Source organism: Mus caroli, unplaced genomic scaffold, assembly GCF_978045245.1.
Source record: "Mus caroli unplaced genomic scaffold, Mus_caroli_1 scaffold_8, whole genome shotgun sequence".
NCBI classification, from domain to species: domain Eukaryota; kingdom Metazoa; phylum Chordata; class Mammalia; order Rodentia; family Muridae; genus Mus; species Mus caroli.
The window spans coordinates 6,120,425-6,135,536 of NW_028227263.1; the positions used below are offsets into that span (position 1 = coordinate 6,120,425).

Consider the following 15,112-nt stretch of genomic DNA (forward strand, 5'->3'; position numbering starts at 1 on the left):
AGCACTCAGACTCCTCTAAGCCCAGGGGCTCTGTGGGCCAGCTGATGGGGTTCCAGTTCTGGAATTCATGGGTGATGCAAGAATAAGACAACAGGGAGGCTGCACGTGGCTGTGGGAGATGAAGGCTGACCCCTGGGTTCTTATGGGGACACCACATGTCTGCTGCTATGGGTAGAGGTTTGGAAGATGCACAGTGCAACTATACCCACAGGAACTAAAACACAGAGCACAGTGCAGGGCTCATCATAGCACCAGGCACATTTGGGGCTTTTAGAGAGGGGACAGACACTGTCCTCAGGAGTGAATACAGTTGGTAAAGTCTCATCTGAGACCAGGGAGTGTATGCAGTCATTGTTTCACTCACATTGGATGAGGCCCACATGTCTGTCTCCTTGTCTCAGTATTGAGATAGTTTAAACAAGTATTTAATGGGGGGTAAAGAGATGCATGGTGGGGAGCTGCCTCAAACACTGATTCTCCAGGGAGTTGGCACATGTACCATGCTTGCCTATGCCCAACTCTAAGTGTACTCGCCCTGCCCTGCAAGGGAACATCTCAAGCCAGAGCACAGGGCATATACTTTACTACCTCAGCCAGCCCTGGCTTCCAGGCCCACCCTAAACTGCTCCAGCACCAATCATTATCTACCTGGGCCCTCATGCCTGGCCAATTTTGAATGAAAAATAGCACAGTCAGTGAGAGCCCCAAAGATACCTCTGGAGTAACTGGGATCAGTCCTAAGCAAGCAGAAGCCCAAACTGAGCAGCAACTAGACTCTAAAGCTGACTTGTTGGCACATGGCTTTTCTGTGGGAACAACAATGCCCATGGGGTCTTTCTGTGGGGATCAGCAACATTCCAATTCAGTTGTCATTACATATGAACCACAGATGGCTGGAACCTTCCCTGCCACCCTCCTAAGGGTGGAGACACTTAGAAGGCATGAAGCAAAGGGGCCAAAAAGCTGAGCCAGGGTAGACCTGAGCCAGAAGAGGAAAGAGATTTGAGCCATCCTTGGCCTGTGGACAATGGATGGGGAAGCCAAGCCACAAGCTGATAAGAGGCAGCCATGATCCCTTCATTCAAGGCACAATTGCAATGCAAGTTAATGAAGTTGGGACCTTGCTTAAAAACAAAACAAAACAAAACAAACAAAAGCCCTAGCTCTGAGCAAGTGAACACAGTACAGTTATCTATGAGAGGGAACCACAGAACAGTCCTTGGGACTGGCTGGACTGCCCCAACACCATGGCAAAGGTGGGACACGTGTGGACTGCCAGTGGCCATCAGGGACCAACTCTTGTTCTTCCTACTTCCAGCCAGGCCATCCAACACCTACTGGACCTCAACACACGAGTCAGGGCAAGATGGCCAAATGAAGCCTGAAGGAAGCTACTCAACTGAGTAGAGACAAAAAAGTAGCTTTTGGCTTTTGAATTTGCAAACTCTTATCAAGCAGGTACAAATGTATCATCAAGCCACCAGTTCTGTTAGCTGCCGTGCCTTCACTGGCTGGGACTTGGCTCTCACTCCAGTAACCCTAAGGAAGGTGAAAGACTACCGTGAACAGTACCTGCACAGCACGGCACATAAGACACGGCACATCAAGGCACACAGTGACTCCAAGCCACTGGGTCAGCCCAAGAGAATGAAGACCTTTCTTCCTCTTTGGGGAATGGCTCTTCTGTCTGGAAGTGACATTTTCAGCATAGTGACAACAGAACCTGAGCTCTTAACATGCTCGGTGCTGTTATTCAGGATAGTTCAGATCACCTCGAACTCCAAGGAAACAGCCCTGCAGTGTGACGGCTGACTGCAACTGCTGACAGTGGAGGACAGTCCAAACCTACATGGCCTCTGACTCACTCATTCTGATAATCAGTGTGCTGCTGAGGAGGCACCAGTCCTCACACACCTCAGGAAAGTAGTCCTGTGGGAACTTCTCCTTCTCCAGCATGGGTGTGCTCTCCAAAGTGTCCGAATAGATCTCCTTGCCAGTGACTTTTTTATACTTCTTAGCTGGAAAAGACAGACAGAAGGCAGTGGATTAATACCATCGGTACACCCTAACAACTAGCCTCATGCTCTGGGCGATGCCAAGCCTACCACAGCAGCCCCTGGGTCACACGGCGCTTCCAAGCAGGCAAGAGGCCAACTGCTGCTCCAGAGGTGCCTGTGACTCATAAATTCTTGTTCCATGACCTGGAACCTGACACTCTACTTCATTATCCCCTAAGAGCTCCCAGCCTGTAGATTTACAGGGGCTAATTGGCACCCTCTTTGAAAGCCGTGAATATATTTAAGAGGGCTGTGGAATTACCATTCACTCAGACCTTCACATGAATTTATTTAATAACATTGATTTCCTCTTCACACACGAACGACATCACTCATATCCCAAGGAACAGTCTTCACATAGATGGAGACGGAGACTCAGGGCAGGCATCCTTCAGACCTGCCCCGCTAGCGGCTATCCTACCCCTCCTTACCGACAGAAGTGTGGCAGGCAGGCAGGCAGGCCTGAGGGAGGTCCTTGCTAAGGACAAGTGTCCCACACCCTCAGTGATGCCTGAGGAGCACGAGAATGTATTTCTCAGAGCCTTCACTGGCCGGACAAGAGAAGTGCTGGCCCTGCAAGGAGCCAGAAGGTTCAGACAACATTTGGCCTCCAAGACCAGGTCATAGCCCAGACAGTCTTGTTCCCTATGTTACCAGCCCCAGCACCCCAATATTTCAAGCTAAAAACAGAAGCTCTTGGGTTGTGAAGCAGGTTCTTGTAGACTAGCCTTGCCTGGCGGCTGCCCAGACATTAACATGCTCCTTAAATTCTCGGAGCAGCAGGGCTTTCCTTGTCTGCAGTGCTGTCCATACTATCGACAAGAGTGGGACCACGAGAGCTGGCTGAGAGATGTTGTTCCAGACATAAATAGGTAGACGGTGAACCCAGGTAAAAACAAAGCTTCAATTCTAAAGAAATAGCTAGGGCCAGGGGTTCCCAGTCAGGTCTGTGATCTTGTGTGGGTTGTACTGATGGTGCATGATGACTGTAACAGGAACCTGAAAGCCCAGAGGAGCTGTCCTAGGTCAACTCTGAGCTGACTGCATCATGGGCCTCCTATTCTATTCCCCAGATTCCTGCAGATAATAGATAGAGGACATGAGCGAGCTGGGCTTTGAAGCCAGCACCACCACCTTCACTGCAAAGAACAATGGTGTCTCCCTCACTCGGAAAGAAAAGGCCTTAGCAGAGCAAGAACATAGCACCTGGGGGTGGGTAGGCAGTGTCTCCCTCACTTGGAAGGAATCCAGCAGCCGTCATATTGCCAGAGGATGAGGAAGAAACTGGGGTGGGAAGGCACATCTTTAAAAGGTCATTTCAGAGCCAATAAGGATAGCACATGTGCCCTCCCCACATGTGTGGATGTGCTCATCCCACATGTGCATTTGTGCACATCAGCATAGACCATGATACCCACTGAAGTTCAGTGTACTTCATTCAGGCTTTGCTTTTGTGCTGCAGTGTTATGGGTTTTGGTAAATGCAGACAAATGTCATGTACCCACTGCTACAGAATCACATGCACCAGTTCCTTGTCCAGAAGTTCCCCTGCACCCTCACACAACACTTCACTCCATCTAGCCACGCTCTCTGTCTCTAGAGTTCTGCCATTTCCAGATAGTCACAGCTGGAGTCTGCAGTGCAAAGCCCCTAGACCAGCATCTTTCACCTGCTTACTTCTCTTGGTGGCTGACCAGCATTCCTCTATACTGACACACCATTCATTTTTCTAGTTTCTCATTGACTCTGATGCATGCTGGAGGGGGTTGTAGCTGATTCTCTTGTCCAGTGGAGGATAGAGATTCCTAGTTTGCTGCGAGTATTTGCTGAATTCTGCTATATGCTTTTTCTGCTTCTATTGACCCTGTCATGATGTTTTCTGTCTTTAACAGATGGTGTGAGCAATTTTATTGGCCAATATAAACCCCAATCATAGTGTATACCTCTTCTTACACATTGCTATCGTCTTCCTGAGACCGTCTACATTTTATTTTCATGAAGTAGTATGCCGTTCTCCCTTTTTCCAATGCCTTGGTCTGGTTTTGGGATTCAAGCAGTGCTGGCCTTCCAGGGCAGGTCCAGGTACTCCTTGGTTTGGACCTGGGAACTTTGTAGAGAAGACTGTAGTTTCCCTCAGTCGATTCACCAGGAAGCCCTCCCGGGCCTGGCAGGCTTTTTCAGAAGGTTTACCACTGACCTAACTTCACTCACAGTTGTAGGTATTTCCAGCTGCAAAATCCTTGTACAAATATTCAGATTGTGATATCCCTACAACTGTTCCACTGTATTACTAAACTTACAAGCACAGCTTATAGGCACAGGCTTGTTATAATATTCTGATATTACCATGTTATCAGTAGTGGCCCCTACTCACTTCTCAGTGGTTTCTTACTCATTTCTGTTATCAATACTCCGTTTCTTTCTTTTTCAGTTCATGGTTCATAAGGCTAACAGTTGATCACTTTAATAGATCTTCTCTAAGAACCAATTCTCTCTGATTTCCTGTATGTAATACCATTCATTTGCCTCCAATCTGTACTTTTTTCCCTATTTATGGTGAATTTTGTTTCCTACTTTCCTGCACCTCAGTCCTGGGTGCACTGACCACACTTGCTTCTAATTCCCAGTACAACTGCTCCAGATCTCTGTCATATCTGAGTCTGTGTCAGAGACTTGGTTCATCTCATTAGCCTGATTTTTATGTCTTTAGCATGTTGCTGAAGACAGAACATGAGCCACTGGATCAAAGAAGCAATCGATTTGTGGGGCTGAGGCCACGTGCCCTATGGCTATAGTGTCAGACACTCAATCTCCCACCCCTGCTAGCCTCTGCTGCTTGAGGATTTCCAGGGAGGCATCTTCTCAGAGTCAGAACAACATTTATCTTTGACTAAGTCTGCACCAGGCTGTGGTCATTCCACTGCTCAGCAGCCCCACATTCCACAAAGCAAAGAGTGCTAGAAGCTGGAGTTGAGTGTCACTCTCTTGGCCAGATGGGTTCTGAGAGCCCACTTAGCTGGGGACTTGGTTTCCTTGAAGGCAGGCCCTGTGAAGGGGGAGGGAGCACCTGGCCTTGACTATGAGATCTCCTTGGGACTCAGAATGACACATGGGAATGGGGCGGCTTCCTTTCCAAGCTCATCCACATCAGCCTCCAGGGCCCCAGCTGACTCGTGCTGCACATGCATGCCCACCAGCCGCAGTTCCAGAGCATGCCCACTCTCGGTGAGCATGCCCCGTACCTACATGTCTGCTGGGGGATGGGTTTGCCCTGTGTCCTTATTTCCTGTTGGATCCAAAACCAGCAGCTCTGCTTGCATTTTTGAGAATGGACACCAAGCCTTCCAAACATTGTCTACTGGACCAGAAAGTAGAAGTCCCCTCTATCCTCTGCTGCTCTTTCAGGGACTCCTTAAATTCTGACTAGGTTCTCACTTTTCCAAATTGGGTTACTAACTCTTGGTTTTAGTCAGGATGTTTACAAAGTCTAGATTTCTTGCAATAGCTCACATCAAGCCAGGACTATGAGTACTATGTGCCCACCTTACCCTGAGATGACCCTGTAGGCTCCATGAGTGCCAGCTGCCACCAGGCTAGACCACTATATTTGCTGAGTCAAGTCTTACCCTGGATAGAAGCATGCTTAGCACATGCCCACACTGGTTCTGCTTTGCCCCTACTGGCAACAAGAGGCTCCTGGGTTAAAGTCTGACAGTGAACTGTGTGTTAGCAAAGCACAATATGACTGACTTCATTTAGTAGTTAAATATGTATACAAATGGTTTCTTATGGATTCAGAATCTCCTGAGTGTTATGTTCTTTTGTTTCCCCACTCAGACAGGGATTCTTTGTGTAGTCCTGGCTGTTCTGAAACCACCTTGTAGACCAGGCTGGCCTCGAACTCAGAGACCTCCTGGGTACTGTGTCTTACCCTAGCTTTGAAGGGAATAGTCCAAGTCTAAACATCCCTGCTGGGGACATGCAATGGTACCTAATATCCATAGAGTCATGGGAAAGCAGTCTTGATCACCTCCTCCTGGCCACATGCTTGGTGAGAAAGACAAATGCTGTACTGAGAAGCACCTGCAGAAGGGACAACCACTCTGCTGGCAAGAATCATGCTCAGCACAAGGCAGGCTGGGGTGCTGGAGCCATGCAGGGAAGACAGTTCCCCGTCTCCTAGGGGAAGCTTTCTGGGTAAAAACCAACAGTGAATCTGAAGCAGCCGATGGAAGTGGTCACTCCACTCATTACAAATACATGATAAGAAGTAACTTTAAAAAAGCAGTATTTTGGCTTGGGGTTTGAAAGTACAATACATCACAGTAGAAAGCCTTGGCAGGAGTGGTGGCAGGGTGGCATCAGGGATGGCTTGAGGCTCTGATGGCAAAACTGCTCACACCTAGAGATCAGGAAGCAGAATTGGGATATACCTCAATGCTATGCCCCAGTGACCCACTATCCTCCAGCTAGGCTCTACAACTACCTATCCCAAACTGAGTCACCAGCTAGGAACCAAGAGTTTAAATGAATGACATCATTTTGTATACCAGCTACCCTCACAATTGTCACGAACTCAGTGTGTTTTCCAAGCGACATGATCTGGCCCCAGTCCAGCAGGGAGTCCAAGAAGGTTCACTTAAAATAGAAGCAATAACATGAAATAGGTAAATGGGGCCCTGGGGAAATCCCTTCCATTGAGGTCACAGGTATCCTGAAAGACTCCACAGAGATGACCTGTGTAAAAAGCAGCATCAGCAGCGATGCTCATTCAAACAGTCCAGGGCCAGCACCACTTACTAAATGACAGCCAGAAATTTCCACCACAAGTATGTCTACTTCTGTTTCTAAAACATGCAATCCTCCTCCACTGTTCGTTTTCTCGAATTTCTAAGGGCCACTGGGTCCTTTGAGTCTGGTAAGGAAGCTGGAGCCCACTGAGATGGGCAGGAAAGAGCAGGGGCTTTGGCATGTGACCCAGGACGGGCAGGGCAGGCCAGCGGCACCTCTCCTCAGGGAGGCCAGGGTACCAGGTCTTCAAGATGTACAAGTGGCATCAAACCCAGACCATGCAGGCCTAATCATGACAACAGAGCTAGAGAGACCCGGAGAGGCCAGACCAAGGGATGGGCTGTAAAAACAGATCATGGCAGCCAGCATGGAGTCTTACCTTTAAAGTCAAACTGGTAGATGTTTTTTAAGGATTCGTGAAGAAAATAAAAGCTTCCTAGTGCCTGTAGGAGGAAAGACAAACACAGAGTCAGGGCAGTATGGGCTGTCACCTGTGTGAGGTGCTCAGCCACAAAAGAAGCTTCTGCAAGGACAGCAGAGGAGACAAACTGTCACTCAGTCCCAGCACTGAGGCAGAGGTGGCTGCAGGCAGGCCAGCACCCACCAGCACCCACCAGCCAGCACAGTGCAGAGGTGAACTAGTCAGCTCTGGGCAGCACTGTCCAACCACCAAGCAGACAGCTCCTGAGTCTCCTCACAGTGGTGCTGTCCCAAGCTGCACCATTCCAGGCTGCATACATTTTCATGGTATCTCAGGAGATCAAGGCTCATCTTCCCAGGCTTCACTCATCTGATCCCACAGCTTAACACCCACTACCATCTACGCTATGACCACAACACAGGCACAGATGGGATTTACTATTAAGAGAAATGGAGTCCGAAAAGAAATGGCTTCAATAATATGAACCAAAGTATGTATAGAAGTTAGTCAATTCCCACCACAAATGTTCCCACAGGAACAATTTAGTCCCCTGACTCAGTGTCCACATAAGGATGGATCTGGTTGGTCCCACCTCAATGTCTACATAGAGCTGGTCTGACCCCAACTCAGTGTTCACACAGGAACAGTCTGCTTCCCCCTGGCCAGAGTACCCATAAAGTCTAAGGTCTGTTCCCCAGCTCAGGGTCTACAAAGGAAAGGATCTGGTGACCCAGCCCAATGCCCACACAAGGATGGGATCGGTCCTTCTTCCCCAGCATCCACATAGGAATAGCCTGATCTACACATGCCACTGGGCCCAAGGCCATGTCTGCTAGCAGCAAAGATGGCTTTTTTGGCCTTTCAAAGGTAACGCTCAAATTCTTTTGTAATACTGCTTGGTGTAGACTTTTGCCCCTGGCTACCACACCCAACAAAACCCTGATTACCAATGCAGGAAACTCCAATCAAGCCTTGTATTTCAGCTGCCAGGTATATGGGTTTGCTCATATGACATCCTCATGAAACTGGACCCCATCTGGTATATGAGTATGTGGAATTCTACCTGCTTTCTGAAATCAAACTGTCCTCAAGGGTGGGGTAGGACAAGGCTTCATCCCACTCTTTTTTTATGGCATCTTCTGTTCTCCTTAATCCCCAGAGACCTACTGATCATCCTCCAGCCCTCTGCTTTTCCACACAGCTCACTCCACACTTTCAGTCCCAGAATCCAGGGTCCCCTGAAGTCTGGGGGGTTCTTCCCTTTACTCCTCTCCTTCTCCCTTCATCCTGCCAGACACCCCTTCAAAAGGTGCTCTGCTCACCACACCGACCCTTGACTCCAGAACTTTCCAGAGCTCTCCTGGTTCACATCCTCTGTCCCCATTTGTACTATGGCAGGAAGATGCCTCTGCTCTGTGGATGGTCCAGCCAGACCCACTGAGTCACATGTTCCTCTGCTCAGACATGTGTAAATAAGGCACCTTCACAGCAGACAAACCTGGAAGGAGCCAGCCTTCAGCTTACTTTCTTTAGGCTGCATCAGTAGAAAAGACCATGGTTCATAATAGATGCAGGGACTCAGCCTCCTCTATGGGCCAGAAGAGAACATTGGAGGACTGAGTTCAGCATGAACCTAACACCTGCTCCAGGCCCACATGATACACAGCCCTGTGTAGGATGCCTTTCTATCTGCCCCAGGCGAAGAGAAACAAGAAAGCATAATGAAGACCACTTTGAACACTAAGCCTACATGAGAAGGCTGGCATGCTATTGTGAGTTTATGATAAAAATGGAGATCAACTGCAATGAATACATCAAAATGCAGTTCTTAGAATCAGAAACTCCACTATTAGCTCTAGCGAATATACAAAGCCAAAGTTCAAACCAACTTTCCAGGGTTCTCGCCACTGTATCAATACAGCCAGGACTCCATCCATCACAGGGCACAGGGTCTGTGTGGTGGTGTATTGTGGGCTGCCACCAGAAGACCCCTGAACATAGAGCATGTTGAAAGTATGCCTTGCACATCGTGGAGTATTGACTCCTTGCCTCTTCTACTATAAACAATTAAAATACATTTTACATACTTATAAACCTGTCACCAGTGCTTATTAATTTTCTGCTAATAAGCAGCAGCAGCCACCCTCTACTGTGTTTCTGCCACCGCTCTAAAGGTTGGCCGAGAGCCCTGCTATCCCTGAAGGCCAGGGTGGCAAACTCAGAACTCCCGACAAGTTCAGTGTCTCGATACTAAGGTTGGCCTAGAGTCCAGACTCCCAGCCAAGTGGGTTCATGACAGGGAGTGTGCACAGGAGATCTAGTTAGTCAAATGGACCTGCTTGCCAGCCACCATCAGCCACACTGGCAGTGTTGTCAAACACACTTCAATTTCAATGGAAGTATAGCCATCTACAGACACACAACCTCAGGGGGAGTGCAGCCAACCAGATACACTCTAGCCTCAGGAGGAGTATAGCAATTCACAGACACAATCCAGACGTGGAGGGTGCAGCCAACCACAGATCTCCACTCGTTGAATGTAACAATGGTATGCCCAGCTTGCATACACAGGAGAGTCAGAACAACAGTGGCCAACTACTGTTTGCAAGTTCGCCACAGAGAGGAGAAGCAATATGCTTTGTTGTACTCCTGATATGGCCACCTACAAGCCTGGGAGTCTCCTGGTCTAGAGCAGGAGCCCACACAGAAGAGACATTAAGCTACTAATTAGAAAAACCTCTATCACTGTGTATTCTCAAACAAATGTGACAAATTGGTTTGAGCAACCTATCATTTCTGTTGAGATATCAGCAGCAAAGAACACACCATTAACCTAGGCTCCTATGTGCGGCTCACTCTTCCAGGAAATGGCTTAGTCCTAAACTCAAGCCATATGGATCCATCAACAGAGATACTCAACAGTGCCATTTGCCTCGCAAATCCTATGAATGAGGAGATCACACAAGCATCTCCTACATGTGATCCTAAGGTGGGAACAGCCTGCTTTACCTGTGGCCAGATGCCCTGTGACAATGATGGGCAGCTTCCACGGCCCTGTGGGCACAGCGCTGAAAGCACCCAGCAGGCATCCAGGGAGGGATGAGCATTGGATCATGAGGCCATAGCAGAAAGACCAGGGTCTTCTCTGCATAGGCCAACTGTGTTCATTAAAGGTGATACAGAATTGGGCAAGCAGTACCTCACTTAAGACTGTACCATACTGTTTCTATGGATAAAGTGTCTCCAGCTCCACGTTTTTGCTTCTTTAAATAAAATCAATCTATGAGCAAAAAAAAAAAGCTTTGTATGATATAACAATAAGTAAACTTTAGGGCTGCAACCATAGATCTTAGGTATTCCAGATTAGAACTGACAGAATAATAGACCATGAGTAGGTTCAACTACCCCTACCTCACCTACTCCTCCCTAGAAGTAAACACATACACCTCCCCTACACCTGGCAGATGCCTCATCCCAAGGAGAGGAGGTACCCTCACTCCACTATGCAGCCATCGGGGCACACAATCTCTCAGGATTAACCCCCGATGGAGGCTCCTGTATGAATATGCCTGTCTTGCATTCTGAGCATAACCCAACTTGATGTTTTCCTATCCTGTGGAATTCTGCTTGCTAATACTGTGTTTAGTATTTTTGCTATAAAAAAAAAAAGTTTGCTTCCAAGTGTGTTTCTGTTCTCAACACCATAATATTACTCTGTTCTAAGGCTTCAATGGTGCTCAAATTGCAAATCAGACAGACATTTCCCTCAGCAATGCAGACACATGCCTGTCTTCCTTCCTGCTTCTTCTTCCTCTTTTCAGATACTCCAGGCTTGTCTCCTGCATCAGCCTCCTTACTGATGGGATGATAGGTTTGCACTTTTATTGCTGAGTCCTAGGGTGTCACAGTCTCTTCTCTGGAGTTTCCTCCTCCTCCCCCTCCTCCTCATTTCTGTCTTCATCTTCCTCCTTCTAGGGTGGCCTTCACTCCATCTTTGGTTGATAAGATCACATGCATTGCACTGGCCCTTTCTAAAAGGTCCTCTGGTGGTTGCACAATCCCCCTTTGGTCTCCCAGAACCCAAGTCTCTCCAATTCTGGATGTAGCTATCCTCCTCCCCTCTTGCTGCCCTGGGGAGTATGGTCTTCTCTAACTCCTCCAACATCCCCACTTTGCCTCTCATCTCCTCAACACCTATCTCCACTTCACCTACAAATCTGATGGACCATAGACCCACTGTCTATCTCTAATTTCCTTTCTCTGCCAACGCTAAGCCATCAGCTCCAAATGGGTTTGCCCCCATAGGTTCCTCTTCAGCCAGGAGTCCGCCAGCCTCCTCTAAGTACAAACCCTCTGCCCTGTGTGCTCACACAAATCAGCACGCCTGTCACTCACGGGGCTCCAGCACTGCTGGCCAGGAAGCATGGGCTAGCCAAGGTCTCTGCCACTGGGGTCATGACATGCCTTGTTTCTCCTCTTCCAGGTGATTTTCACAGGAGCCCCTGCTTTCCACGTCTCCATGGAAACACTATCTCCTCCAAGCAGCCCAGCCCAGCCCAGCACCCCACTATTCCTTCGAAATGCTGTATACCCCGCTGCCTGCCTGTCTTCGCTCTGTCCACCGAGGGCAGGGATATGATTAGTGCCTGGAGGAAGTCCATCAGCACAATACCCTTAGGGTCCCGCTGGCTGAGCGGCCTTGCCTGGTATACTCAACTGTCTGCTCAAGTCTCAAAGATGACCTAAAGCACAGCTTCTGAAAAGCTGAGTGTATTCACAAAAAGTACTTTTTTGACCATACCCCAAAGGTAAGCCCTGAGTGTACTGGCTTTAAAACAATTTAACAGATTGAGTAATAAATCAGGGCAAAGTTATTTGAACATTCATTAGATTATAAACAATAATAAATGAAACAAAGCTTTCGTTTCAATCAATGTAGAGCTTTATTGATCCTTCCCTGTATAATAAACTCACGAGCAGCCAATCTAATTGGATGAGACAGCATTACTGCCTGTCTCCCTAGCATTACTTGGTGTGTGTGGGGGGGGGGGGGGGGCGTGGGAAAGGCAGCATTTAGCATGTCACTGTCACAGGGTGTCCTCCTTTGTAACCCACACAAACTGAGAGCTGACACATTCGGGCTTCTAGGGCTGGACAGGAGATAACGGCAAAAAGCTGCTCCCCCACCTCACCCCTGACCCCCAGCACCAAGCCCCATCCAGGCTGGCCGTTGGCCCAAGCGATGTACACATAATTTCATTCCATCTCCCGTCCAACAGCCGACATTAGAAGTTAATTAAATTGGTTGTCCACTGTATTCATCCACTTACAAAGTTAATGATATTCTGTCCCTGAATTAAGGAGCATTTTATAAAGCGTGCACCATGGGAGCTGGCATGTTGTACATGGGGTGCTGAACTCTGTCACAGCTCCTGGTTGTTGCATCTCCAATTAGGCAGCCTGGGAAGGGCAGGGCCCCGTCTGCCAGGGCAAAGCACAAGTCATCCTGACAGTGAGGGTAAACACTACACACAACAGCCACTTAATATCTCATGGTGGACTACAATAAATTCCACCAGATTAGTAGGCCTGTTAACATTTCACATTACCATAGTGTGGAGCAGCCGAAACAGCACAAGACAGGCTTGAAGGTGGGCTGTAGGAGGGGCACATACCCTTGAGGGTGTGGACAATGATGGGCAGGGCAAGTAAGCCTAAGGGTTCCTATGAGGATGAGACACCTGGGCTGTGTGTGTGTGTATGTGTGTGTGTGTAAGGGAGTGCTGCTTTGTTTTTATTGTCAACTTGATACAACTGGAGCCACTAGGAAGAGGGAACCTTAACTGAAGAACTGTCTCAGGCAGGCAGGCCTGTAGGCCTGTCTGTGGGAGCGCTTTCTTGCTTGTTAATTGATGCAGGAGGCACAAGTCCACTGTGGGCAGTGCCATCCCTAGGCAGGTGGTCCTAAGCTGAATATGAAAGGTAGATGAATAGGAGCCCAGGAGAAAGCTAGAAAGCCTGGCAGCCACGAGTGGGCGCCACCAAACCTGGAACATAGAGACAGTTAAGCTGGCTGTCTTGCTAGGGCTACTATTGCTATGATGAAAGACAACAAAGCAACTTGGAGAGGAAAGGGTTTATTCAGCTTATGCTTCCACATCACTGTCATCAAAGGAAGTCAGCACAGGAACTCAAGCAGGACAGGGATCTGGAGGCAGGAGATGATGCAGAAGCCATGGGTGAGAGCTGCTCACTGGCTCGTTCTGCCTGCTTTCTTATAAAACCCAGGACCACCAGCCCAGAGATGACATGACCCATAAAGAGCTGTTCCTCCCCCCACATCAATCACTAATTAAGAAAATGCCAGATCTTAGAGAGGCATTTTCTCAACTGAGGCTCTCTCCTCTCTGATGACTCCAGCTTGTGTCAAGTTTACACAAAACTATCCAGCACAGTGGTCACATCATAGGCCTGGGTAGTCACTACATGTGAGCCTGTGGACAGTGCTGTCCTAAAACGATGGACACACCAACAGGAACTGGGGGGGGGGGCGGAGCAGGGATGAAGGCCCAGTCCCATGAGTGTCAGGCAGGAAGAACTGCTAGACAGAAGAACAAGGGGTGGGTAAGGGATAAGAAGTAGTGGGCACAAAGCAGACAACAGTGACAAGGACTGGTCAGAGGGGACAATGGGTGGCCACAGAGGAGAAGCCAAGGACAGGTTACACCTAGGGGTGAGCACAGGTTTACAATGTGACCACCATGCTAAAAGCACTGGAGACAAAGCATAAGTCTCCATTATATAGAAGCCAGTAGTGATGCAGGCAGCCAAATCCACAGTCAGTCTGAATTCTGAATCATTTTGACCGTGAATGACTTAACTGGCTCTTCACGCTCCCTTTGAGATGTTGGAGGGGCTGGACAACTGAAGTCAGAAACTTGAATAGTAAAAGAGAGTGGGGAGAACAGGTCCTCCACTATGTCCTGCAGCTGAGCATGGACAGTGCTCCCAGGACAGGCCATTCAAGCTTGACTGAAGACATCAAGTGAGCACTAAAAATGGACCAAGTACCACAGCAGAACTGAGACACTGCACGCCCAGCAGGTGTCTGTTTGGTCCAATCTCATGTTATCCTGGGTGGCTGACAACCACAGATGGGAAAAGCAAGTCCGGCTTTGGTTTCACTGTGGAAAGAGGTGTGCGGACACAAGAGTGCAGTCTTGCAGAATGCAGAATTCATGCAGTGTGCTGTGCCCATTGCACACCTCTGCCGTGATGAGAAAGGATGCCAACCCTGAAGCTTTCTGCATAGTTAATGAAGATATCACTAGGTGAGAACGGGGCTTCTCGTGCAGGCCCCTAGACCTTCACTGGCATCCCTGAGGTACCTTCCTCTCAGACTTAGAGCCTATGTAACCTAGATGCTTTCTTTTTTTCCGGATAACATATAGTTTGCAGACTGAGTTTTTATAATATAAAAATCAACTTAAAATAACATCTAGTTTTAATTATTAAATTTATTAAGTTATTCTTTTTCTATATCTGAATGGTTTCAGAAGTCAATCAATAAACCTTCATGGTAATTAAATTATATGATGAGTTTACATCACTGTTACAGCCCTGACTTCTCTTTTGGCTTCTAAAAATCATTAGCTTTTCAATTACAATCCCAGTTATGTGCATTATGGATATAGGATAATTAAAGCACAATGCACTTGAAGAGAGGCCAGCACCAAGCAAGACTTGTTTACAAAATACCTCCTGCCATTAGCCAAGTGCAGGACACAGAAAACACTGCAGGAAGGCTTTAATTGATTTTTGAATTTCAATTACATTGGAAAAC

At 48.1% G+C, this 15,112-nt stretch overlaps 1 protein-coding gene across 3 annotated transcripts in view; it reads right to left on the reverse strand.

The window, feature by feature from the left end:
- Inpp5a (inositol polyphosphate-5-phosphatase A) overlaps positions 1 to 15,112 on the reverse strand; it is a 193,567-nt gene that overhangs the window by 68,266 nt on the left and 110,189 nt on the right. For all 3 annotated transcript variants that reach the window (XM_021167525.3, XM_021167526.3, XM_029479152.1), the window contains 2 exons: positions 7,228 to 7,291; positions 1,915 to 2,018 (listed from right to left, as the gene is read on the reverse strand). In XM_021167525.3, the coding sequence (XP_021023184.1) occupies positions 1,915 to 2,018; positions 7,228 to 7,291 (168 nt within the window). The remainder of the gene's footprint in view (positions 1 to 1,914; positions 2,019 to 7,227; positions 7,292 to 15,112) is intronic.